This window comes from Falco cherrug, chromosome 5 (genome assembly GCF_023634085.1).
Source record: "Falco cherrug isolate bFalChe1 chromosome 5, bFalChe1.pri, whole genome shotgun sequence".
Taxonomy (NCBI): Eukaryota; Metazoa; Chordata; class Aves; order Falconiformes; family Falconidae; genus Falco; species Falco cherrug.
Window position 1 is genome coordinate 90,685,511 of NC_073701.1, and position 26,701 is coordinate 90,712,211.

General features: G+C 44.0%; 1 protein-coding gene across 6 annotated transcripts in view; it reads left to right on the forward strand.

Moving 5' to 3' along the window:
* The window catches only part of CELSR1 (cadherin EGF LAG seven-pass G-type receptor 1), a 176,632-nt gene that overhangs the window by 109,698 nt on the left and 40,233 nt on the right, over positions 1–26,701 (forward strand). For all 6 annotated transcript variants that reach the window (XM_055711224.1, XM_055711227.1, XM_055711229.1 and 3 more), the window contains exons 6-18: positions 10,795–10,952; positions 12,089–12,252; positions 13,687–13,812; positions 18,732–18,898; positions 19,291–19,476; positions 19,808–19,921; positions 20,248–20,422; positions 21,161–21,302; positions 22,569–22,689; positions 23,944–24,127; positions 24,946–25,047; positions 25,952–26,046; positions 26,351–26,560. In XM_055711224.1, the coding sequence (XP_055567199.1) occupies positions 10,795–10,952; positions 12,089–12,252; positions 13,687–13,812; positions 18,732–18,898; positions 19,291–19,476; positions 19,808–19,921; positions 20,248–20,422; positions 21,161–21,302; positions 22,569–22,689; positions 23,944–24,127; positions 24,946–25,047; positions 25,952–26,046; positions 26,351–26,560 (1,944 nt within the window). The remainder of the gene's footprint in view (positions 1–10,794; positions 10,953–12,088; positions 12,253–13,686; positions 13,813–18,731; positions 18,899–19,290; positions 19,477–19,807; positions 19,922–20,247; positions 20,423–21,160; positions 21,303–22,568; positions 22,690–23,943; positions 24,128–24,945; positions 25,048–25,951; positions 26,047–26,350; positions 26,561–26,701) is intronic.

A 26,701-nucleotide genomic window follows, 5' to 3' on the forward strand; every position in this document is an offset into this window, starting at 1 on the left:
ACAGCATCCGTGATCAACACAGGCCCACTTCAGCATTATTTGGCATTGTCTGGTAAAGAAAAATGCAGACCATTAATTGTGATGTTACGCAAATATCTTAGGGGAGCAGGGTTCTGTAAATATGGAAAATGTCATTCAGTTAGGAACAACCAACTTCTCTGGGCATATTTTTCCAGGAAGAGATACAATTTTGTGGATCTGAATTTCCAAACCTAAATAATAATATCTCTAAGAATTGCCAATAGAGCTTTTAAAGGCTATCTCAAGTGCGCAAGGCAGAAAGCGTGCTAAAATTTAGTGTTTCCCGTTAAAACAAATCATGTATTCTTACTTCATATTTAGCCACATTTCTAACTTCATCATTTCCTTATCACTCATCTCATTGTGAACATTGTGAAATAGCAGAAGGTAATGCAGGGTTGCGGAGGTCAGTGGTGGCACAGCGAGGAGGAGGCAGTGGGTAGTGCTAGCTTTCAGCAGAGCACCGGTAGTATACTTCACCAGATCATCGGTTTGGGCTGGATACCCTTCCTTCTACAGCATTTTCGTGGGATCAAAAGTTCTGCCATAGCTTAAGCACAGGAAAGCTTGCAAGACACCAAAAATGCAGGGAGCGTAACCGCAGTGAACTCATTAGCTCTAGAAGGACTTTTCTGTGGTTACCTGCATAAGTGCAGGGCCGCTTCTTCACACGGAAAGTTGCCAGGGTTTTTTCAGTTGTACAAGGAAGAAAAGCAGTTCAGGTGGAAAAGTCACTTTGTTTGCTAGCCACAATCAAAAATTTTAACCAGTATTCTGAGGGACTTGCATGTTGCGTTTCCTTGTCACCTCAAGAGGTGGAGGGATTTTTCCTGGATTAGCAATGTTGTTAGCCAGGTGCAGGTTATGATAATCTTTTCACAACTTTATTACAAGAACAAAAGTTACTGTATTAGCAGTTTGTTGTGCTTTTTGGTGGGCAGGCTTGTACATTTGTGAAGCATGTGGTAGGTAGTGCTGGAGGCACACGTACGACATGAGGGTGTGAGGACTTTGTAGCTATGCATCTGTGTTATTTATCTATACTTCGTATTTTTGGTGCTAGTGGGCATGGCTATTTAAAAAAACTAGCAATTAAAATGACAAGCAGCTAAAGAAAGGGAAAGAAATCAGGTTTTCCATTGCTGAATGCATGCCAGCACTTCACATTTAAAGTTCAAAATGTTGTTTTAGTCAAACACATAAAATATGTTCCTCATGTCTGAGTGCAAAACATGTCATTTCCTACATGCTCAGAACTCTTGTGGCAACTTAAAATGCCATGAGAAAAGGTAATCTCTGCAAAAATAGTTCAGTTTATGAGTCATTTCCTGGCATTCTGGCTGAAGATTCAGAGACTCCCATCCATGCTGAGGCCAATTTCATCCTCTTCCAGCCAAATACAGAGGGTCATCAATGAAAGTCCTAGTCTAGATAAGACCATAGGTTTGATATGTAGAAATTGAAGCTTGACAAATTCTGCTTAGAAATAATACACAGTACCATTAATAGTGAAGGTGTATGATCTGCATGATAATCTGCCCACAGTTCTGAGGGTCTTGCAGTCCTTTGAAATCTTTCAATCAAGTCACTATTTCCTGTTCTAAAGGAAAACTTTAACTTGGGTACAAGCCATGTTATTGAGACAGGACTCACTGTGTGATGTTCTGTGGTTGTATAAGGCAAAAGGCTGAGTAGATGCTAACATGAGTCCCTTCCATCCATAAAACGTGGCGGAATCCTGTGAAAACCCATCTCGAGCTCCAGCCTGCAGTATTGCAGGTGGGAAGACAAGAGCCAGGAGGACAGGAGAAGTGTTGCCGTGCGTTTCTTATGCTCTTCCAATGGCATCTGCTGCTCCCTCAGTGGGACTTTGGTTGAGCCATTGGCAACCGTTTACATTCCTAAAATCTCCTGAAAAGCGCTGAAGGGCTGCCTGGCTAATATTTGCTTTTTCTTGCTCCTGCTTGGATGTGGTTGCAGAGCCCTTGCAGGTGTTAGTGGGTCTAAAGGGGGGCAACTGATCTGCCCTTGCAGAACAGGCGCGTGAGTCTGGACTTTGAAAGCCCCTCCCTGCAATTTCACCAGTATTTATTCATGCAGATTTCAATTAGTAGTAATTGCTTTTGTTGATTTTGGGGGGGGGGGGTGTCTGGTAGAGGGTAAGTGCGAAGTGATTGATATCTGGGAAAGGAAATGAGGATTTGGCCGTGGAGCAACATTCCATTGTCTTGACACAAAATAACAAATAACTGGCCTCTAAATCTGTGTCTCAGGAAATGAAAGTGTAAAGCAGTGAAAGTCATTTGGAGGTCATTGAGATGCAAAGTGTGACCGGCTCCCCAGCCCTGAGTTGCTCTTGCTCAGCTCTCCGTGACAGCTTTGAGAAGTCTTTTGGGTGGCTTGGGAAGAGGAGGGCGAGTGCATACCCAGTGCCTGGCTCTTTCTGTCCCCTACCTGCTTTAGGAAGTGTTGTTCTCACAGAGTTTGCAAACCCCACCTGAAAATACCCATTGTTATGCCGGTTATTTTTTATGCAAATGCATACAGTAATTTTTTCAGAAACCATCCCCAGAGGTTTTGATCTGCAGGTGACAGCAGGGACAATCTCATGTCAAAACTAACCCAAGCCCTTGCTCTTCTGGAAGCCTCATCCTTGGCAAGGCTGCTCAGCACTTAGTCCTCTTGCTCCTCGCAGGTTTTAAAAGGCTTGACTTGTGTGCCCAGTTACAGCACTGCCACTTCTAAGTCTGTGCCCACCCCACACCTGAGCTGAGTCTCAGCCGCATGGCTTTCCTCATGGCATGGGGCTCTCAGATCACCCTGGAGAACCTGGCACCCAGCAGTGCTCCCTGAGCCCAGGTTTGCTCAACTCATTTGAACACTTCCGTGCCACAAAACTGCTCAGAGGTTTAATGGCACCTCCAAAAACAGTGATTTTCAGCTCCTCCTGAAGGCTGAGGAGATGCAAGGGACCTCCATGAGAGCCGGCAGAGTCTGAACGGGCCGTTTGCTCACCATAAGGCCTTGAGGACAGTGCTTGAAGGCGGTGATGTGCAGCCCAGCCTGGCGAGGGCTTCTGCAAAGCCAGCGCAGTCATTGAAATGGCACCTCAGGAATTTGGTATGAGTTCTTTGAAGTGCACTGTTATCTCAATTTAATCACACAGTAAATCTACAGTAGCTTGATGATTTGCAGTAACTTTTCAGGTATTTTGTATCTGTCTGTGTAGTGAGGGGAAACAGTGCTTTGCAATTACCTGGCCGTGCAGGGGTCTGTGTGTACCAGGAGACCCTCACAAAGATGAAGCCATGGGGGGGTGGGGGGGTGTAGCCTGTAGAGCAGTGTGGGATTCCTGGATTTTAAAGACTCGGTTGTGTCCCCAACACCCACACCAAGCAGCAGTTTTCTTGGCAGGGTGTCACTAGGGATGAGTCCAAGGAGAAGGAGTTAGTTGCTGTGAGTGTCACGTTGTGCTATTTCTAGGTATTTCTTGGATTCTGACAGCAATAACATTCACATCCTGGATGCAAAATGAAGTCATAAAACAGACCAGTTTTATATAAAGCTGAAAATATTTGAGAGTGGTACTTTGGCAGGTAGATAGGGACAAATGGCAAAGAGGGAAGGGTTTGCTGAACTGGGAGATGGGAACATATGAAGGAGAACAGGGATGCTCTTCCAGCATCTTTCTTCATGTGCTCTCCTCTCCCAGTTCTCCAAGGGTGCTGGAAGATCATCCCTGTTAGTGGAAAGGAGGGAGGCAGCAAAACAGTCAGAAAAAGGGTTCAGAGGGCAGGGGAGGGCCAGGGAGAAGGTGCAACAGCCACAGGGGCAGATCAGAGGGGAGGAGAGCGCTGCAGATGGCAGCTGAGGGGATCCACAGCAGCAGAGCACCATGGTGAGTGGTGTCTCCCATGCAGAAAGCTGGATGTTGTCTTGAGCAGCAGGCATGGTCTCTCGGCCTCCAAAACAGGTTCTCCTTGCTGTGTCATAGATTCAGCGTCAAAGAACCGAGAAGCATCTGGAAATAAAAATGTGAGGATAAAATTTCCGTTGCAGGCATTCTTCCCATCAGTACTACAGCAGCCTTTGCCAAAATCAGTCAAATCCAAGAATATTCCCTTTGCAGGAACTGGTATTTGTGAAGATGCAGGTCATGTTCTGTGAAGGGAAGCAGCACGTCTGGGTGCTGTGGATGTGTAACCATGGCTGTTCACAGCCTTGCTGTGGTATTGCCACACGGTGGGACAGGAGGGCTGCTCCCTGTCTCTGTCCTACCACCGTAAGAGCAGCAGCAATTCGGGCAGCACCATTTATGTGTGCCAGGTCTCATAGCCGTGCCAAAAACCTCCTGCTTTGAGTATCAAAGTTTAGCCTCTGCATGCGGCTGTAAAGGAGATAATAAATCAGGCTGGTAAAACTTGCTTGATTTTGTGGCCCAGCCTGGATCCTGAGGATCAGTGTTTCAGGGAATTAGTCTAGGAAAAGGAACTGGTCTGGTGGCTTTTCAGGATTTGCATTTTTGACTCACCGATGGGAAGCTTTTGGGTTTTCTTTTTCACTGTCATGGGCTCTCATGTTTCTGTACAGACTGGAGCCAAGTTTGTGTAGAGAAATTCCATTAAAATATTCAGGGAATAAAGGGCATACATACATCAAAGGGGTAAGGGGTTTATGTGAAATGATTTGTCCTGCTTTTCCCTGGTGACTAATCAGGATGTATAAAAGATTCTCAGTTCTTCACACCGCCTTATTTTAAAGGTGCTCTGGAAAACTGTTGGGGGAAACCTTAAAAAGCAGAGATTAACGTTAATGGTTTCTCTAATCTGGTCTAATTTGGAGTTTCCCAGTTGATCAGAATGATCTGCAAGTCCATGCCAGGGCACTAAGCTTCTCTGGCATTTCCTAGTCTCTCCCCCTGGGATTGCAAGTATCGTGCTTTCCTCGTTTGTTTTTTCCTGTTTATTTATTTATTTTCCTTGCAGGGGGGCGGGCTCCGGCCGCTTGCCCAGGGAGATTGTCGCCACCGCGGGCCCTTAATGAGCTTTTTGACCACTGAAGCAGCACAGCATCGCCTGGGAATCGGGTGGCGGGGGGGCTTCTCCCCTCACGGCGTCAGATAGCAGAGCAGAGGCCGGCGGGTTAATGAAGGAGCCGGGGTGGCTGGCAGGCTGCCTAATGAGCAGCAGGGAACTGGTGAGGGGGGACCCAGGCGGCGGCCAGAGCCCCAGCAGCAGCCTCCAGTGGGAGCCAATGCCAGTTGCTCCATTTTTTTTTTTTTTCCATTATTACTGTAGCTGGAAGCCTTAGAGCCCCAAAGGGTATGAATATGAATATGAACATGAGGCGTTTTCCACCCAGCGCTTTTGGGGGCGGTGGGGGCTGAACCAGTGCTTTAACAATACAGGGGAGTGCTTTTTTTTGTATTAAAAATAACTAGGAAACAGATTCTTTTTAACCTTTAACCGCTCCAAACAGTCAGTAAATCATTAGCTACTGATTAACAAAAACAGAAGGGTAACTTATTGTCCAGTAAGCAAACTCTTGGAAGCACTGAAAGGCTGGCACTGACTTCAGGATGGCTTTTTACACATTTGCACTTATTAAAAAGACAGACAAGCCAAGCTCTGCATATTAAGCTATGCCATACAAAGCATTTTGCTAAAAGATCAACTTTCTACAATAGATGCATTTTTAAATGTGTACAGTGATCTGAGCAAATGCAGCGTTTATGATCTGCAGTGTTGTATCTGTCCCCTGAGAAAACAGGTCTCCTCGTGCCAAACGTAGCGAGGTAGGTTGTGACTCATCTGCAAGGGTTCCCAGTTTGTGTTCTCAAAGTCTTGGCCATATTTAGAGTCTGCTGCTGAACCGTCTCCTCAGCTCCTTCAAAAGACTCAATGGGGTGGCTAAAGCAGGCGGAAGCCCTCGTGGCTGGGGTTCCGGCTGGAGAGCACAGCTTTCAGTTTGAGTTCAGGGAATATCCATCATGTTGGAACACTCTCCCCTGACCAGTCAGAACCACTCTCCCTTTCCATCTGTGCAAATAGTCAAGTGACAATTTTTTATCTAAGAATGGAAGTTGGAAAAAGGTGTTTCTGGTGGAGGAGATGTTTGTGGGGCCTTTCAAAAAGGCTTATTATCTTGCAGATTAACTAGTAAAAGGGTGAGTCCAGGAATCTTGAGTGTCACCGCTGCTGCTGGTTGACTAAATAAACATTTGCACTTTGTAGTATTCCTGTTACATGTACAGCATCTAGTCTGATTTATTGCAAAATAAGTCTACAGAATATTGGAATATTTCCTTAAACCTCTCTAACAATTTTGCATCGTGGCTTTTGAAAACAATAGTATCTATAATGTAAAAATGTAACGGTTAAGTATTTAAAACAAGGCTTCCATTGTCTGCTAATCCATGTGTCTCTTCTGTTCACACTGCATCGTTACACCATCTGTGTCTTTAATAAGTAACTGTGTGGGCTCTCGCAGTTTAAATATTTACTTTAAAATAATAGAGGAACCAAATGAAACTGAGATACATGCGAATATCCACGTCTGATGTTTTTAAGTGGAATGGAAGTACATTTGTGCAGTAGATTCACAAACAGATGTGTGTTGATGACCTTCTGTCCTCTGTCTGGTCTCCATTTTTAAAACACGTTCACAGATTAAGCTTCTCAGGGTTTTACATACACCTGGGATAATCTACATGTATTTCTTTCGGTTCCTTGCTCCGGACTTGTGTTTCACGAAAATCAGATTTGGCATTGCTAGTAAAACACCCTCACGGTGGCGTTCTCTCCCTGCAGCCTGAGAAAGTCACTGCAGGTGGCCAAAGGGAGTTACTAGAACCTTTGCAGTTTGAGAAGGTCACTCCTGCAGGTCACTACTGAGGACAGTAGCTGAGTCACACTGTTAACTCTGCAATGGTCAGAAAGGGATCTGCAGTTTTCAAAAGACAGCCTTGGGAGGCTCATTCCTACAATCGCAGTCTGCCTGTGACTGTGTCTGGGCAAGGGAGAATGTCATGGGTTACAGGGCTAGACATGAGACTTGAAAATGGCCACCCATAGATCAGAACCACTAATCTCCATCATGAAAGCCCAGTGAGGCAAAGTTAAGTTTAATGACATTCTGTACAATTTTAGGAACCAATTGCCATTATTTGAGGAACCTAGGCGTGGTTCATCTTGTTTTACAGTTAGCGAGGAAGGCAGGTGGTTCTGCTCTCATGTGTGGATCCTGAGTCAGGGATGGTTCTTTGACTTCTCCAAGTGACTCTGCCATTATAATGAGAAAACATAAGGGTCAGTACAACAAACACATGTACTTTAATACAGAGTGCACAGAATGTTTGAAGAATCACTCACTGTGTGGTGGTGATAATACACTGCGACACTCAGGACTGCTTTTCCGCTCCCCCCCCCCCTTTTTTTTTTTTTTTTTTGAGTCCAGGAGGAATCCACATCTTTCATAGTTTAAGAGAGACCAAGTTCTCTCTCTGGTGCTGTTAGGTACCTCTTCTTGTTACTCACTTTTACAGCATGTGGTCTTTGAAATTTGAATCCAAATCCCTTTCTGGACAAGCACTTAAGTAAAAAGGCAGCCTTTAGAGTTAGGCAGCACAAGGTAAATTTTCAGCCCCGTGAACAGGAACTCAGTTACGTGACTTGCATTAGCATTAATGGGTGGTCATGCTGGTAAATTCGTGTACACCACATTGCACATTTATTAATGAGTGCAGAATTGGCACAGCTAATGAAACTTGCCTTTCAGGTAGCATGGTGTTTCAAGAGATGAGTCTGACAGGCAGAAAGGACTGCTGAGTACCCAGATGAAAGTCTGGCTTTTCACTCCTTGAACATACTTCCAGAAAATAATAGTGTGAGTTAATGCTGGTTAGTGTTAGCTGTTCCTGCTGTTAGGGGTAAGTCTTACGCTATTGAGGATTCCATTGAAGCAAAGAACATGCTGTAAATGTAAATGTGTGTGATATCATTTAGTGTTGGCCATTTGCTTTCTTGTGTATTTTCCAAGTACTAGTTACTGTTATTTATCTTCTTCCAAATGTAGGCCAGTCCTCTGCTAACACCAGCTTCTATAATCACAGACAAATTAAGTTCTTTTTGTAACTTTTGCCCGTGCTGCTTTCCCAAAGGTGATCCCTGCTATGGCTGAGCATCACCTGGTGATTTCCAGACTACGTTACTCATGGGCATCTTATACTCCATGTTCTTATAGTGTGTCTGTTGCAGTGACAGCATCTTCTCATTTCCAAACCCCTTCCCCAGCTTATACTTTGCTAGGCTAAATAGGCCAAGCCTGCTTTGTCTGTTTGATAAGGTAGGCTTTCCATTGCCCTGGCTGTGATTCTGTGCATCTGTTCTACTTGGAAGTTATTTTTCATAAATTAAATCAAAATTGCCCACAATATTCTAGCCTGTTCAGTGTCATAAAATTTCCCTCATGCCCATCTTCACAACAGCCCACTGTCGTATTGCCTTTTTTACCTTTTAGTAACACCATGGTTCATAATTGTTTTATAGTCAGTTAATAGGGTGTGTGGGCATGTTTCTCCTTTTTCATCATGCGTAGCTGATGGTCTCTGGGCCTGCAACAGGAATTCTTGTCATTAGATCCCAAGTTTCATGTTGTGTGATTAATTCTCTTTCTAGTACTCAGCTATTCAAAGTGATTCTTTTTTTATAATTCATGATGCTCTAAATATCCTTTGCATCAGCAGTGAACTATATTTAGTATTAATCAACATATTAAATTAATAAAATCAGTTTCATTATTAAATTCTGAAGGAAATCCTAACTTGGGCTCCCTCTGTTCCAGTCTTTTATTAAATTCACATTATTTCTGTTATAAAGCATTCTCCATGCTAGGTGCTGAGAAGATGAGTAGTGTAGTACTTGCCACATATAAAAGAAAAAAGAGTCCAGGTCACATTAAATCACTCAGAAAATCTCTTTCCTTTCCCAGCAACATATTCTTCCATTTTGGGAAAAGCCTGTTCTGTCAAATGAGCCTTTTAACATGGTCAGAAAATCACTATGTATTTGAACTAAGTATGATTTGAACTGCCAATAGGTCTCTTTTCATTCGCCAGAATATTCTGTTTCTTCCTCCTCGGCTTATGGTTCTGTGTGGTCATCAGAGCCAAAGAGGTGCCAGAGAACTGCACTGCAATGAAAATCAACATCTAGAGAAACACTTTGCAGTTTCTATGTTAAATAAAAGTTGAAAAAAAATCACTTCGCTGCTGCAGCTAGCTGACTGTGAAGGAGCAGCTGCAAGCTGCTGAGTTTCATCAGATTGCAAACTTGATTAACATTGGGCAGATCCCCCCTGCTGTGAGAATAAATACCCCGCCTTTGTCAAGGCTCCCATGTAAGAAACAATAGGTTATTTCAGTTGAGCACAAGAACATAAATGTTAATCGAGCCATGCCTCCAAATGAATAGAAGTAGCACCCAGAATGTAAACATTTTAATTTTGGAAGGGAAGGTCTGCTTGTTGGTTGGTTAATTTTCTATGTATTTTTTCATTTACTTTGAAAAGCTGCTCACTAATATTGCTGTCATTGCATGCAATAGCATTTTCAGCACTGGAAATATGTATGTTTCCTGTCTTTCCAGGCTACGTAGTGGCAAAGTCCAGGGAGTACTGGAAAAAAAAAAAATCTGCCTTAATATCCCTCAAGAGAGGTCAAAACCTTATACTGTTAACTGCCAAACTATGTGATCACATTAGTTCTTGGTAGCAGAAATGGAAAATACTTTCCAATTGGAACTGACACCAGGAAACATCTTTTAAAAATGTTTTTTATACGTTGGGATAATTACCTTTAGTAATAAATTTAACAAATTTATGTGTGTGCAAGTGAAACAGAAAGAATAGGCATTTATCCCCTACTGCTTCCTTGTTTGTTGTACAAATAAGGGAATTCAGTACACAGTTGAGCAATATATCTTTTAAAGTGAGCGTACAGCAAACTGTAGTGTGATGCCCAGTCAGCTTCTGCTTTCGTATACTTAAAACTGTTGTTGATCAGCACCTATAAAAATAACTCTTGGCTTTCAGTTGTACTGCATGTTTGATCAGATCCTGGTCTCTATTCTGCTGTGACTAGCAACTGGTGGTTTCTCAGTTGGCTCAGCAATGGGCGGTGGTTTTCCATGCCCTCCATCTCGTAGTTGGAATACGCAGTCTTCACCTAAGCTCCCTCCTGCTCATCAGACAACCTTTCACTATGGCCTTTATAGGAACCTGCACTCAGTTTCTGGTGGCCCTGGCGGAGTACCCCCATCAGAGAAAATTTGATTTAAGCCTTTAGCCTGATTTGTGATATGACATCATTTTATGGTTTTCTGTCTTTGGGCACAAACAATGTTAAAATTCAAGTGACTTCATTCACTGTAGGTGAAGAGTTGCAAAATGAGCGGAATTTATTAGTTTGCTCTGCAGAAGTAAGAAAATGCCTCTTTGAAGTGATTTAGGCCAAAGTGGTTCAGCAGTAGAAAAGACCAAATCTACTTCTGACCATGCTGTGTAACATACTGGGCACGTGTGGACTCTCTGAAGTCATCCACTGGGGTTTTTTCTCACCTAGATATCATAGGTCAACTTAACTTCTGCTATTTTGTTTATGTATCCTATTTTAGTCCCCTTTGAGGGGTAGAAAGTATGTTGTTGAGCTGGCTGAACCAGCATTTAAATCCCATGTGTATGTAGCACTGTATGACATGTGCCATTTATTTCTTGAAGCCCAACATTGGGCGATTAGGAATTCCCCACGGGCCTTCTGGAGAGAAGGTGGCCGTGGTGACTGTGGACGACTGTGACACAGCAGTGGCTGTGCGCTTCGGGAGCCTCATTGGAAACTACACCTGCGCTGCCCAGGGGACTCAGACTGGCTCAAAGAAGTAAGGATTCCCTATATTTCTGTTTTCCACTCACTCCCTTTTTCCAGGGGAGAGTCAACAGTATGTGATTAACTGCTAAGCAAATCAAGTTGGAAAAGCAGGTCTATTTAACAAGAAGACGTTACAAGGCTTAGTTTGGTAGATGGAATTTGTTAGAGGCTACTGCAAGTGTCAGTACACTGAGTGGAATGCACAAATTCTGTGTAATGCAGACGTGTGCCCAAATTGCTTGTAAAATGGAAAAAGAAAAGACTTGGAGGTCAGTGTGGATAGCCCCCAGAAAGCATCTACTTAGTATGAAAATGTAGAGAGAAGGGCAAATAAAATGTTAGACTTTATTAGTGAAGGGGATGACTGAAGAGCTTATTACTTCCATCATTTAAGTTAAAAGTCTTGTCTTAAAAGGAAATAGAAATAAAATACAGGAGAAAAGGCCATTGAAAATCATTCAGCATGAAAAAAAAAATTCCTGTGAGGAAAGACCAAGAAAGATTAGCACTTCTGAGTTTAAAGAGGAGATGGACAGCCAGGAACAGCAAGCAGGGATATAAAATAATGAGTGATAGCAGAAAGACCATTGACAAAAACACATGCTGCTCTTAAAAACCCAAGAGAAGGGAGCACCACAAAAATTAGGGCAAATTCAAACTGACCAGATGATATACCTTTCACAGAGTGGAATCATTCAGCGGAACCTCCATCCACTAAATGTCATTAAGACTAAGATCTTCAGAGGATTTTAAAAGGGTTGGCACTGTATAATATTTAAAACATTATATCAAAATATACAGCATCTCAACCTTATGCTGAGGAGCATTAGACAGGCCCTGGGTGACTAGAGTCTGAAAGAAGTGTCCTGCAGCTGCAGTTTTTTCCATAATTTTCATTTCCTTCTTCATACTGGCCACTGTTAGGGACAGGTCATTGGATTCTGTATGTGTATGACAGCTCCGAAGTTAAAAGTTACGGTGTTTCTGGAAGGTCCTTTGATTACAAGCTCTGGAATTAGCAGAGGGAAGTGCTTGGCAACACGGGTAGACTGAACAGCTCAAATGTGCACATGGAAGCAGTGAGTTAACGAACAAAACAAAACAAACTATATGCAAGAAATGATGAGCATTTCTTTATTTCTTCAGATCTTTGGACCTAACTGGCCCTCTGCTCCTTGGCGGTGTCCCAAACTTGCCTGAAGATTTCCCGGTGCACAACAGACAGTTTATTGGCTGCATGAGGAACCTCTCTATCGACAGCAAGCCCATCGACATGGCTAGTTTCATCGCCAATAATGGCACTCTGCCAGGTATGAGTGATGTGTGTAACAGGGCTTACGATGTCAAAGGGACTGGCACTGGGAGGAACCCCACGAAGGGGCAGGGGACAGAGGGGTCTGAAACAGGCCCTGTTGTCCCCCGTCCCCGTCCCCCCCCGTCCCCCCCTTGGCACTGCAGAACACAAAGCATTTGCCCCAGGCCACATGGCAGGGGATCAAAGTGCTGCTGGGCACCATGCTGCCACCATCGCTGTCACCGGCATGGCTGCATCCAGACCTTGTTTGTTTGAGCAAGGTGCAGCCCATGCCCATGCCAGGGATGCACACAATAGTCCATGGCACAGTGCACACTTACAGGATTAACCGGCACACAGAAAAGGACCGGGCATGTTTAGACCTTCTGCATTGCTATGAGTTTCACCCAGGAATTTAGTTCTAAATTAACTTTTCCTGGTTTGGTTTGTGGGGTTTTTTAAACTACCTTTTAAATGCCACTTTGCTCTGAAAGCTGGTGGGATTCATTCATGAAAAAGGCAATGTTTTTAATGATTTTTCCACAAATAATGTTTGCAATTCTGTAAATCAAATTCTGCAATCCTCCAAATCTGAAACCTGCTTCGTAAAGCAGCCTGTTGGAGGTTCTGATTTGGTTTCCAGTCCTCGGATCCCCGATCAGGATTAGTTCTGATGTAGAAAATGTTCTCATCATCATAAAACTGTCTCTTACATGCAAGAATGGCAAGTCTCTTCCTTCCATGCTGCTGACGGTCTGTGTGAGAGCTAAATTGCAGTTCTTAGGTATGTTGCACTCATCACGGATTAAGAAAGGACTCATAGCATACCCTTCAAATTGCTGTTTTGCCTTGGAGCCCTTTTTTAACAGTTATGTCTCTAATATTACTTAAACACAAGCTTTTATCTTATGGTAACATACATCAGGAGGCCATGAAGTGTTTTCTTTAGGATAGATGGTTTTTTTCATCATTTGGCAATGTGTTTCCATAGAGTTTAAAACAATGGTGTATAGTAGTGTTATTCCACTGTGTGACACTGCACATTGGCTTTCCCTGGTTAGTGTCTTGGTTAGATGACAGCAAGTTGCAAACAGTGGTGCTGAGTCACAGCACCAGTCGATCTGCCTGTCTCTAGCGGTGGATGCCAGGGGAAGAGCATGCAGTGATACTTGCCCAAAATTTTCGCTTAGTCCCCAGAGATTTACAACTCAGTGACTGTATCTGGTAGCCTTTGATAGATTTGTCTTTATGAATCTGACACTTGCTCAGTTCATGTAAACTTTTGCCATCCACATTGTGCTCCACTGACTTTAAGAATACTAAAAAAACCCAAAACAACAAAAAACCCTATACTGATCATGTCTTCTTTTTACATAAAACCTCAGATACAATCATTCAGAGCCTTTTTCTTGTTAAAACCGTGCAAAATAACTGTCTTCCTGAATTTCAGGCTGTGCAGCGCAGAGGAACTATTGTGAAAACAACTGGTGCCAGAATGGAGGCACATGTGTCAACAAGTGGAACACATACATCTGCGAGTGCCCCGTACGCTATGGAGGGAAAAACTGTGAGCAAGGTAGGATGCAAAGAGCTCTTCATTCGCAGACAGTTGCATGTTTCATTACCCAGCGTGAACATCTCATAGCACATATGTCAAACTGTGGTTCTTAAGGAACAGGTAACAGAAGATTGCAATTAAGACTAGAAGTCACCCATTATATATTTGAAATAATTTTGGAGATCACCTATATAGTAAATGTGATAGCTGGCATACTGCCATGAGTAACAGCAGCTTTCATTGATTTACTTACATAAGCAAACTAGTTCCACAGAACTTGGCAGTATGTAGTAATTTGTGTATAGTAAAAATGCCTGATCCTAAGCCCCTTTAAATCAGTGGAAAGAATCCCGCTGACTTTATTGGGCTTTGACTCAAACCAGGATGAATGTGCAGTTTTAATCACTACTTTCTTGGCAAGAAGGCAGTCTCGGCAGAATACGAGCACTTTCAGTTTTATTGGATTTTTCTTTGATTGAACACAATGTGTGTATATGTGTAAAACCTTATTAATAAAGGATGAGAAAGGAGCAGCAGGTGTGTTTTATAGGGCGTGAAGAACTTGCAGTTAGTTTCTTCCCAAGGAAGCAAGGAGTCATCGGCTTGGAGGGGTCCCGTGGGGTCAGTGCAGCTCCAGGCTGCCTGCTGTATGGTGCCACCTCCACGTCTAGTGGGGGGTTTCTCATTTGGAGTCTTCCTGGAGGCTTCCAGAAAAGAAAACCTGTTTAAACTAGGCATGGCTTTTCTAGAAGCAGGAGGCCAAATTCTGGTCTCTGATGCAGGTGTGGTAGGTCTTCGTTTCCGTTATCCCCTCATGACACTTAGCCCAGAATAGTTTGCAGTGTGATCAAGGAAGTTGTTCTTTTGATGTATCTACCTCAAACCAGATGTTCTTGATTACTTGCAGCAGGGCGTGGACCCTGGAATAGCAGGTCTCTCAGCTGAGGTGCACACACCGCAGTGATTTGCAAATGGCTTCAGCGCAGTATGCCTCAGCCTGGGCCAGATCTCGGTGGTAGCAACTTCCTTTGCCTGAGAAGCAGCAGCTTGGGAGGAGACGACACGTTTCTGGCTTGGAAATAAGGGTCTGCAGGGTGAGAGACAGAGGAATGATGGAGGCTTCTTCTTATGTTCCACCTCACAGAGAACCCTGAGCTGCTATTACTGCCTCCAGTGATGTACCTGCTTTCGGCAGCAGCTCCTCAAATATTTTGAGCTCCCCAAGTTTGTATGAAGATCTAATTTTTTCATGTGCCTCATGTCATGGAGAGGTTCATTTCTTCATGATAGGCTGAGTCTCTGTGGTACAAACCCACACTGATACCTCCTGAAAGAGAGTGTCAGGGCCCAACTCTGTTGCCTATACTGGGGTAAATGGGGAGCAGTGCTATCACATGCAAAGGCTGTCCTTCCCTCTATCTTAGTTTTGAGATGGAATTTCAACATTCAATCAAATGTGTGTTTTATTCATCATTTTTATATCCCAAACTCAAGACCAAAACGTGAAGTTTGGGATTTAGAAAACCACCTCAGAACTGCCCTGTATCCATACTTGGAAACCCATTTCAAGTTCAGTTAATACAGATGAAGACAATCAGAGCATCAGTCTCCCCCTAGCCCCAGTGGTCTCCTCTGCCTCCAGTGCTGTACACTCCTGCACGTCCCCTTTGCCATTCAGTAACCCTGTGTTCCCGCTGATGCCTCAATATGTGGAGGTTTTTTACAGTTTGAGTGTAGCAGGCTGTTCGCTGCTTTGATGGTATTTGTGGGGCAGAGTGTCCCTAAGGAAAAATTGCAAGCCAAGAAAGAAATGAATTTTTCTGAAATGTGACCAAAGATTTCAGGTGCCTGAAGTTAAAGTCAGGAGGACATCAGTGATGTACAATATTCCTGGTTGTCAGGTTGCTCATTTGCATGCACAGGTATGATCCTGACAGCATTAGCTGTTATTAGGCAGCTATATTTTAAAAGGTCTTGGTGAGAATATTTGCATTATTTTGTAGGGGTGATTGGCTGATGCATTTCTTGAATCCCTTTGGCAGTGCTGGATCTGCTTCAGGCTCACAGAAGGCAAAGACTCTGACAGGTTAAAAATCCAGCTTTTCTAATTGCCCACTCTTCAGAAACTCTGGAAACTAGTCTGCACTAGTGAGGATGGAGTGTTTTGCCTTCACCATCCTCGTAGGACGTAAGCTGTCACATGTCCTACAGCCAAACTGCAGGTGACATCCCAGTGTTGGCCGCGTGTTTCCCCAGGCCTTCTGTCTCCACAGTGAATACCCCTCATGTCTTTCTGATGGCCTTTTAAATGTATGAGTCTCTTAAAACCGCATGTAGATACACAGACAGCACTTCAAAGTGACAAACCCTGAGAAGACAATTAGTTTGCATCACTGCATCACCAGTCACAGGGAGCTGCTGTGATTGGAAGCATGTGTGCTCAACTCTGTGGTGGCAGGGGTGGTCAGGTCCCATCTGGGTACATTGAATGTGGCCACCAGCCCTTCCATGGAGACTCCTGGTCCCCGGCATGGGGAAGGGCTGGGGGGGAGGAGGGAGGTCAGAGGGGGCTGATGGATGGGGATTTCTATTATCCTAGCAGGGGAAGGTGCACCCTGGCCCTAGGGAAGGGAGGGGAGCTGGGAGGAGGTGTGGGAAGGGAATGGTATTTGCAAGCACAGAAAGTCACCACTGGTGAGAAAAGGAAAAAGCTGGGTAATTGCCATGCCGGTCCAGTTCTCCCAGGAGCAGAGCTGAAATGCTTGCAAATAGCATTCCCAGCCTCCAGCAGGTGGGAAGCCCACAAATTTTGCATCCTGACTCTGCTCTCCAGAGGCAGGCAGACTTAAAAATCTCGGCAACAGTCTAGAAAACCACTAACAAAATGTTGGAAGTTGAAGTCATGGTGATAGTCAGCAGGGTAGAGGAGGAAGGAAAGGGCTGACTTTTGCACAGCTGGAGCAGGAGGAGGAAATGATCCTGCTCAGCACCAATGTCCTGGTTACTTTTACATTGATGTGGTGCAGTGCAGGCTGATGAATCGTGCCCTGGCCCAGACAGCCAGAGCTTGAGCACTGGGCTGGGCACATTTATGTCTGGTGGCTAAGCATTTTAAATTTCTGTCTGGGTTTCGAGAGCAGGATAAGCTTCAGTTGTTCCACCATATGCCCCCACTAGCATTCGTGGAGGACTGAGTATGACTGCAAAGGGGAGATCACAGTCTGGAGCAGGAGGGAGAAGCATTGCCCTGTGGGTCTGCCTGCACTTACCCTGGGGTGGAGTGGTTGGGTAGCCCACCTTAGAGAAGGGTAAGTCAAGTTACACCTCTGGCTTCACTAGTGGTAGTCCACTAGTCACTGACATCTTATTTCTCACAAACAGGCAGCTGAAAGGCTTGCACTTTCCTCCAACCCCTGCACTCCCCCCACCACAGCCTTTCCCTTTATAGACACCAGCAAGGCAGACAGATCAGAATTTGAGGTTTGGATTTTTTTCCTCAAAAAAATGCAACTTCACATCAGCCTGGCTCCATCTTCTGCTATGATGTCATCTCTCTACCTTTTTCTAAGGACTTGTCATTTGACAGTAACACACATGCATTTGTATATACATGATCGCTCCTACTACAAGAAAATCCAGAAGAGTCAGCAGATATGGTAGCGTGGAGCAGAAGGGGAAGGAGACTGTTAAGCCCTGTCATCTCAACTGAACATGCACATGGGTTCACGAGCACGACAAGATACAAGGCTGGGTGCCAGGCTGTGGTGGTTGTACCCAGTCTCTAAGGCCTGCTTCCACTTGCAAAAGTTGCCGTGAACTTCACCGACATGCCTGTGAATGAGGACATCAGGCAGGGACTGCTTGCAGATCCCACTACAAGGTGCCATGCATGGTAGAGGTGCCGTATGAGGTGCTGCAAAACAGCACAGAGCTCCCACAGCTTAATCTGTGCTTCTAAACGGTGGGATCAACTAATCCGTAGTACTGTAGCTTCTGTTACTTGAGGTAACTACTTTAAAAGTCCAAAGGGTGGCTATTCCTCTGTTTTCCATCAGCAAATTGCTTTCCATTGAAGGCCGTCATCAGTGTCTCCCTGTAGGAGCTGTGTTTGTGCAAGGTTAGATAGGAGGGCAGCTCTTCAGCTGTCACCTCAAGATATTTAAGGCAGGTGATTTAAGCAATTCCACACAAGTTTTCTCCCTGTGAAAAGGCTGTGTAGCTGAGACAGCTGAATAGTCTGGCCCTGCAGTATTTATAATTAAATAATTTCCTGTTGCCTCCCAGCCTTCTCCTGTGTGTTTAATCTGTTAATTAAAGCAGGTAATCAAGGATATGTTGAAAACATCTGCAGCAACTCTTGCCCTCATACTTCCTGTTCTGTCCACCCACTCATCAGCAAAACTGTATCAGCAGAGATCCTGAGCTTACCTTTCTAGGAACATCTTCTTTACTGTGAGGGTGAGAGAGCACTGGAACAGGCTTCCCAGAGAGGCTGTGGAGACTCATTCTCTGGAGACACGCAAAACTCACCTGGATGCAATTCTGTGCAACCTGCTGTAGGAGAACCTGTTTTAGCAGGATATTGCACTAGATGATCTCCAGATGTCCCTTCCAACCCTGACCATTTTGTGATTCTGTGATCCTTCACATGTGTAACGCCATAGCAGTGTGGAGGTTCTGCCTTTGAGTGCAGACACTGAGACAAAGTGCCTACCCCGCAACAAGGGTAGGTTGTGAATTTACGGTATTATCAGCTGCTTCATAGTAGCTCCACTAGACTGGCTCTTACTCCATAGTAGATATATGTAGATGTAAAAATAGCTCAGTGGAAGAGGGACTAGCTACCTTGTGCCATCACTGCAACATAGTGTCATTTCTCCTCTTAACCTTTGGCCTGAAGGGTATCAACTGTTTCTGTCCTGTCTTTTGATTTACAGGAATGCCTTCTCCTCAGCGTTTCAGTGGTGAAAGCATTATCATTTGGAGTGACCTTGACATTACCATCTCTGTGCCATGGTACATTGGGCTGATGTTCAGAACCCGGAAAGTCAATGGCATGTTAATGCAAGCCAATGCTGGGACTGCATCCAAGATCAACATTCAGGTGAAAATGTGACTGCTTTTGGTGAGAAAAGAATTGAGAAATTCTGCCCTATCAGTGGATACGGCCACGTGAACTACATAGCTTCATCCACCTAGCTAAATGCACATCAGTAAATACAAATGATTTCTTCAACCTTTTAGAAAGATATAGATGATTGTAAAATTCAGATTCATTGGTTTAAGATTATTTTTTTAAACAGGTAGTGTGCATTAATATAGATGCAAAAAATGTGTCTCTTGATTGTTTTGGGGGTTTTTGTCGGTAGGATAAGCTAGTGTCTGAATGTCCAAAGTTATGCAAGGAGTTATTGCAACATTATTGTCTTGCCGTCTGCCCCCTTCCACATCAAATACAAATGTGTAGCAAAAAACAGAAATTATTTTTTTCAACAGATACTGAACAACTATGTGCAATTTGAGGTGTACAGTGGCCTGAGCCAGGTTGCTAGTTTGAAGATGAGCCAGTCACGAGTCAGTGATGGGGAATGGCATCATTTATTAATAGAACTGAAGAGTGCTAAAGATGGTAAAGACATCAAGTACCTTGCTGTCATGTCCTTGGACTATGGGATGTACCAGGTAAGGCAGCTTCACAACTTTGCCGTTAGGCACTACAGAAATGTTTTTAGGAGAAAATAGGATAAAAGATTGTGGACTAATACTTAAGCTGTGAACCATGTTCTGCGGTGATTTGTGCCTAATGAAGTTATATTAATTTTTTAAGCCAAATAATGAGATTTCTTATGAACAAGTCTGTAAAAATGTTACATTCAGATGTCTAGCTCCTCACTGCTTTGATATTTTTTTTCTGTAATCTACTGTCAGCTACTGCTTGACTCCATCACTACCGAAAATAGGCTATCTGTGTCACAGAGGATGACGGTGCTTCTTACTGACTTTTCCTCAACAGAGCACTGTGCAGATTGGAAATCAACTGCCTGGACTGAAAATGAAAAGCATCATTGTGGGAGGTGTCTCTGGAGACCAAGTCTCTGTTCAGCAGGGATTTTATGGCTGTATGCAGGTATGAAATGAAAAGTTTAGCAGCAAACTTTGAACTTTTAAGAAAATACACATGTGAAAATGTGGGGGTTTCTTTTTCATCTATCCCCAGATATTTCCATTACCTCCGTCAAAATATCTTAAGAATCAAAATATTGAAGTCAGCCCATTTTCCCAAGTACAAATCTGGTCTCACAGGGGAGCAACATTTAAAAAAAAATAATCTGATTTGGCCCATCAGGTGATGTTTCCTTAAAATGCAGACTCATGGATTAACAGTAGTGAAACACATAGTGCTGTATTCTGAATGAAAACTCTAATTTAAAAATAATTTTCTTTTGTCAACAGGGAGTAAGAATGGGAGAGACATCTACAAATACAGCTACACTCAACATGAAGCAGGCTATCAAGATCAATGTGAAGGAGGGTTGCGAAGTGGATAATCCCTGTGATTCCAACCCATGTCCCCAACACAGCTACTGCAGTGATGACTGGGACAGCTATTCCTGTGTCTGTGACCCAGGTAACTCAGTGATCGTCCCATCCACTCATCCAGGAGCTGGATCACATCTTTATGTTCTCATCAGAAGAGTAGCAGTGGCGGCAGCGGCAGCAGCCTGCTTGCAAAGTGCTCATCTTCTGATTCTTCCTTTTCCTATCAGTATTGTCTCTCAGTCTTACTGTAGCACCCTTGAAACTGCAATTGTGGACTAAGGATCATTTGTTTTAGGCAACATATCAACCAAACAGAAAGACAGTCTCTGGTCCAAAGGGTTTTTCCGGCCACCTCCCCTTTTCTTTTTTTGTCTGTTCTCTTTTTCTTTTTTTCTTCTTCTTTCCCAGCCTTTTCTGCTGTTGAATTTCAGTCTCACACCCTGCATCCTAATTGAGATACTTAGAATGTTTTCTCTGTTTTGGTGCATGTAGCCGGCACATGCTGTCAGCACCCAGCACAGTCACCTCCCATACATGCAGGGAGAGAATACAAAACTATTTGTTAACACATGCCCTGAATATAAAACTGGGAACTAAAGGCACAAGGGTGCCCCAAGCATGTTAACAGACTGTTGAAAAGAACAGCCCACAATCTTTTTTGCTGAGAGGGAAAAAGAGAACCTTATTTCTGACAGTATCTCAGGGGGAATCTACTGGTTATTGAAGATGTGTTATTAGTGTATAAGCTTAAAATAGATGGTCTTTTGGAGACATGAAAATCATAAATTACAATGGTTGCTGTAATTTTACGACCTTGTCTCCCCAGGGTACTTTGGAAGAGACTGTGTTGATGTATGTAACTTGAACCCATGTGAGCATGTCTCCACATGTGTGCACAAACCTAGCTCATCCCATGGCTACACCTGTGAATGTGGACAAAGCTACTATGGACAGTACTGCGAGAGCAAGTAAGAGAATTTTTCTGTTCTTGGCTTCTTGGTCCTTCCAGGTAGCTCTTCTCCTAAGGCAGCAGTCCTCCCACTCCCTTTTCTGCTTCAGTTAGCTTTCCTGCTATGATTTGAGTGTTCATAGTGGATGGTATTTGCAGGCTCCCTGCCCTTTGGCACTCCTGAGCTCTCTTTCCAGAGACCAGGCAAACTTCCATATACTCAGGGGCCGCTTTTCTTCAATAGCAGTTCAGGGACTCAACCAATTGTGTGTGTTACACTGCACTGCAGCTGACCTGTACCTTGCAGTGGGCTTGGCCTGAGTTTGCTCTGTGTCTCTCCTTCAGCTGCCCCAGCCCATACACACAACAGTGCCCCCAGTTAGGTGGCCTGTAGCCAGATCAAATGGCTTTGCAGTTTGGGTCCAGACCCTGGGCTGGCAAAAAGCCATCTCTTCTGGACAGTCTGGGAGGCCTATGTCCCATTGCTGTATAGGAGAAACGTGCCGATTCCCTCGTCGCTGGCTGCCTGGTCTCAGATAAGCATTCAGCAATCAGTCTTACCCCAGAGACGGCGCTTTGGTTTACTGTAATATGGGCCATTCATGATGTGCAAATGAAGTGCGTTTGTCTGCCCATTTAGGAATAGCTCATGTGATGTTTCCTTCCCTTTGAAAACTGCAAGCTTCTTCCTCCACCTTTTGTTGTGTGGGCCTGCAAATGTTGGCTGTGCTGTTGCCAGATTCATCTTTCATTCCTCTGGATTGGCAACACAGAGACATTGCCCCTTGTCATTATCTGCTGACATCATGTCAAGTGCAGCATTGTGGTTTTTTGTGTTATAAAGCATAAAGGTACAAACCTGGCAGTTACCATAAACAAAATTTGGCGTGGTCTTTAGAACAGACAGCAAACTTTCCTAAAATGAGGGGCTGGTGGGGGCACGACTGTTTCTACTAGGCGGTGTGGGCCCCATCGTCCTCTCCCAGAGGAAAAAGCACTTTATTTGCTTGTACAGATGTATACTCCTTATAAAGAGGAGCTGGTCTTGAAAACATTTAGGGAAGAATTCCCTCTAGGGTTTTATAGCACTGATATTCTTTATTTTCTTTTATTACAGTATGTATATATGTATTTATATACATATTGATTGCTGGCTGCTGCAGTAAGATACGTTACACTCTATAAGCTTATGGAGTTGAGTGCAGATTTGGCCCAAAGCTCTTTCATCCCACTTTTTAAGGGGAAGCTTTAAAATACTTTCTTTTAATTTTATTTTCTTTTATAGGATCGACCTGCCTTGCCCTAGAGGCTGGTGGGGAAATCCCATCTGTGGCCCTTGTAATTGTGAGACTAGTAAAGGGTTTGATTCTGATTGCAATAAGACCAATGGAGAATGCCACTGCAAGGTAAGCAAAAGAAACCATTCTTAAGTCAAAATTTCTTTAGTTGAGAAAGTACCTATACCACTGATAACTACTACAAGTGAGTATCTGAGACAAAGTACACAGAGTTGTGCTTTGTATCATTCATATATATATATATATATATATATGCACAGTGTAGTTAATCTTTACCTGAAACGTTTTGCTGGCACCACCCTTGACAAAATCATACTGTGCAGCTCTTATCTTATTTTTCTTTGGAAAGCAAAACTAGAGGACAAAAGCCTGGCCCTGATCTCTCTGAAGTGCAGCCTGGTTTATCAGGGGAGATCAGACCAGGGTGCAGAGGAGTACCAGTGGTGTTTTGTGCATCACAAGTGAGTAATAGCCATGAAAGAGTTCGGGCCAGCTGGGTGAAGCTCTCCCCTGTGCAAAGGCCAGCAAAAGGCCTAGCAGCTGGAGAGAGATAAATAATATGAGAGGCTAAGTGCTTTTTCCTCAGTGCCGGCTCTGCTGAGTTTAAGAATTTGCTGTGGACAGGCAGGGACAGACAGGGGACATGGGAGGGGAGGCACCTCCCTCCTGAAGGTTTTACAAAGAACTTCTCACAGTAGGTTTTACAACAGGCTTGAATGACATCAGAGGAGCTGGGCCTGTGCAGACCGGCAGCAGTGAATCTGGCCCTGTGCTCCTTTCCGAAATCCCAGCAGGACACACAGCAACTGTTGCATTAAATCGAGTCAGTGGGGTGCCAGCACCATGCTCTTGTGTAATCATGTAACGCCTCAGATCAAAAGCATTTACAGATGCGATTTGAATACATGATCATTGGTTCCTCTCCACCCTATACGTGAAACACAAATGGATGGTGCAAGAAGTTTCCTTACTGGCTTGTTCATGCCATACAAGAGTGGAATTGCAAAGCAGAGAAACTGCAGATCCTCCAAGAATGCGTTTGCTGGGCACTGACAGCAAGTACTTGAGGAGTAACATGGGCCCTCTGCTCCCACCGTAAATGGTGGTCCAAACCTCAGGTCTCTGTGGCACAGGGCAGCCCAGCCGTGCCCCCAGCACTCAGCTCTGCCTCTCTGCGTTGCCTGGGCTAACACAGCACACTTCCCATAGCTATTACATTTTCTGTTAGTATCATTATTATCCCGCGCTTTGCAAAATTAGCCCTTTTATGATGCACGTGCTGCTAGAGCATCATTTCAGAAACGCAAGCAACTTGGAATATAAATCAAGTACCTCGTGTCTCATCGGTTTTTTTTTTTCTAGGCAAATTACTACAGGCCCCAGAGCAGTGACACCTGCTACCCCTGTGACTGCTTCCCATCCGGCTCCCACACACGCGCCTGTGACATGGAGACAGGACAGTGTCCTTGCAAACCTGGCGTCATAGGGCGGCAGTGCAACCGCTGCGACAACCCGTTTGCTGAAGTTACCACGAAGGGCTGTGAAGGTACCTCCTGTCCAGCAAGTGCTGCTGATCAACCGGGCTGTAGTTGCAGGATCAGAGCTGATAGCAGTGGGCAGATGGGGGCTGCACAGCAGTGGGCATGCAGCTGCATCCTGGGGCACATGTCAGCCCAGTGGGTGGCTCTAGCAGGAGCAATGGGAGCTGTATCAGCCTAAATATGCACCCCTCCTCCTAAGTCTGTGCTAGTGTGACGCGAGGGGGCCAGGGAAGAAGAAAGAAAGCTGATATTTCTTTAATTGTCATCAAATGGAGATTAGCAAGCTTGGAGGGGGGACAGCAAAACAATAATCCCAATTTTACTTGAAACCTGAGTTCAGGTGCCAGTGCGGCATAGTATTGCTGTGCTGAAGAGGTTGGCGAGATCCCCCACAACTTCTGCCCACAGAGGCTGTGCCTTGCACCCAGTGCCCTCGGCCTCGTCTTGCCCATCCTGCCTTTCCTCCTACCCACCCGCCTTCCTTCTGTGATCAGCGCAAAGCTGCTGCAGCAGCCACCTCACCACAGTGTGTGGGTGAAATGACGGAGAAATGTTTTACCACAATAAAGGAGCAGGCGGAGATAAGCAGAGCCAAAACCCGGAGCCCCATAATCATCATGAGCTTTCCTCTGCCTGTACCTGTCTGCCCACACTGCTGGATAAGGAGCAGCTGATGGGTTACAGCTTGGAATGCACTGCAGAGGACAGGTATCCTGACAGGGCTTGGGAATTACAGGAAAGTCCTTTAAGCAGGTTGCAATATCTCCTTGTTGTGATTTTTATCTTGTCGTAAAAATTGCATAATTTCTTTTTCTGCTTTCAGTAATTTATAATGGCTGTCCCAAAGCTTTTGAGGCTGGTATTTGGTGGCCACAGACCAAGTTTGGCCAGCCAGCCGCTGTGCCATGCCCTAAGGGATCAGTGGGTAAGTTTCCTGGGTAAAACATTAACTACTTTATCTACCTGCCTGTTTGAAGGGGGGGGGGGGGTGGGAAAGAGCAAAAGATTGTGTACATAGGGAATTGCATTAATTCTTTGGGTCCAGAGATTACAGTATAGCTCATGCATATCGCAGCAGAACAGTTTAGCTAGGTGAAACTAAAGAACTGTTAAAATATATTTGGAGGAGTAGCAATAAATAAATACAAAAGTGCACCAGATAAACACATATAAAGAACAGAAATTCTGTATCTGTATTGTCAAAAAAGCACAGCCCAGTTTTCTGTTTTCTGTTTAATCAGGCAATTCTTGTACATGTAACACTTAGTTTCTAATGACTTGTACTTGTTCTTTAGCGGTACAGCTCCTCTGAGCAAAGATAAAATGAGGAAGATCATTAACATGATGATTGTTTTACTAGTGTTGCAGGCTAATAAAGCTAAGCATTACAACAGAACTCGTGTTTTTCACCCAACACCTTTTCTCTAACCCGTAAGTCAGATGGCTGAAAAATGTATTGTTTTGTACAGCAAGCAAATGATAACCTGCTTTCATGCATGTCCCTGAAAACATTTATCAGATTTTTGAAAACAGAGTTCACAGAGTCTTTTTCAAAGGCTGTTCTATGGGAAATGAAACCTCTGTCTCATTTCTGGCCTAGCAACTCTGCTGTGAGGCTACTCTAATGCCTGAGGAAAATGATTCACGAAGATTAGTAGTCTTCAACATTTCTCAGACAGGGATCCGCAGTTTGGAAAGTGAAATATGTGCGTAGCTCTAAGAAACTTGAAAATGTAGGCAATCTGAAAGTCTAGGATATTTGAAATCTATGAAGATTTACCCAGCATAATTCAGAACATTATTTACCATTAATACTTTGTTTCCTTCAGGAAATGCAGTTCGCCATTGTAACATTGAGAAGGGCTGGCTGCCTCCTGAGCTTTTCAACTGCACCACCAGCACTTTTGTGGATCTAAAAATCATGGTAAGCTCTGTTTTCTCGAGTTTGCCTTTATTTTGTAAATTATCATCAGTTCAGTTTGATATCCCTGCACTCCATTTTTTGACTGAGTCCTTGAACCTCCTCATTTCCCATCAGGACCCTTGTGCATTTCTGGCTCTGTTACATTTTCCATTGAGTTGTCCTGTTCTTTCTCAAGACAAACACCATTTTGATTGAACAACTCCTTTGTGCCAGAAATCCCTAAATGATGGTTGTCTTTCTAAGTAGAATGAAAAAAATAAAGATATATCATCGGGGTTTTTCTTCCTCCTTGTCTCTGACTCAGAATGAGAAGTTGCACCACAATGAGACCAAGTTGGATGGAGACAAAACCATACGGATTGTGAGAGCGCTGCAGAATGCCACCAAATACACACACAGCTTGTATGGCAATGATGTGAGGACAGCTTACCAGATGATGATCCGGGTCCTTCAATATGAGAGTCAGCAGCAAGGGTTTGATTTGGCAGCTACAAGGGATGTGGAATTCAATGAGGTAAGAGAGATACTATATACTATGCTGAGCCTTTACAGTTCCCCTTAAAAGTTTTATGGGAATGGATAATTAAATTTTTCTTTGACCATGGTGGACCAAATATCATGTAATTCCTTTATCTGTTTCACTAATGAGTCAGTC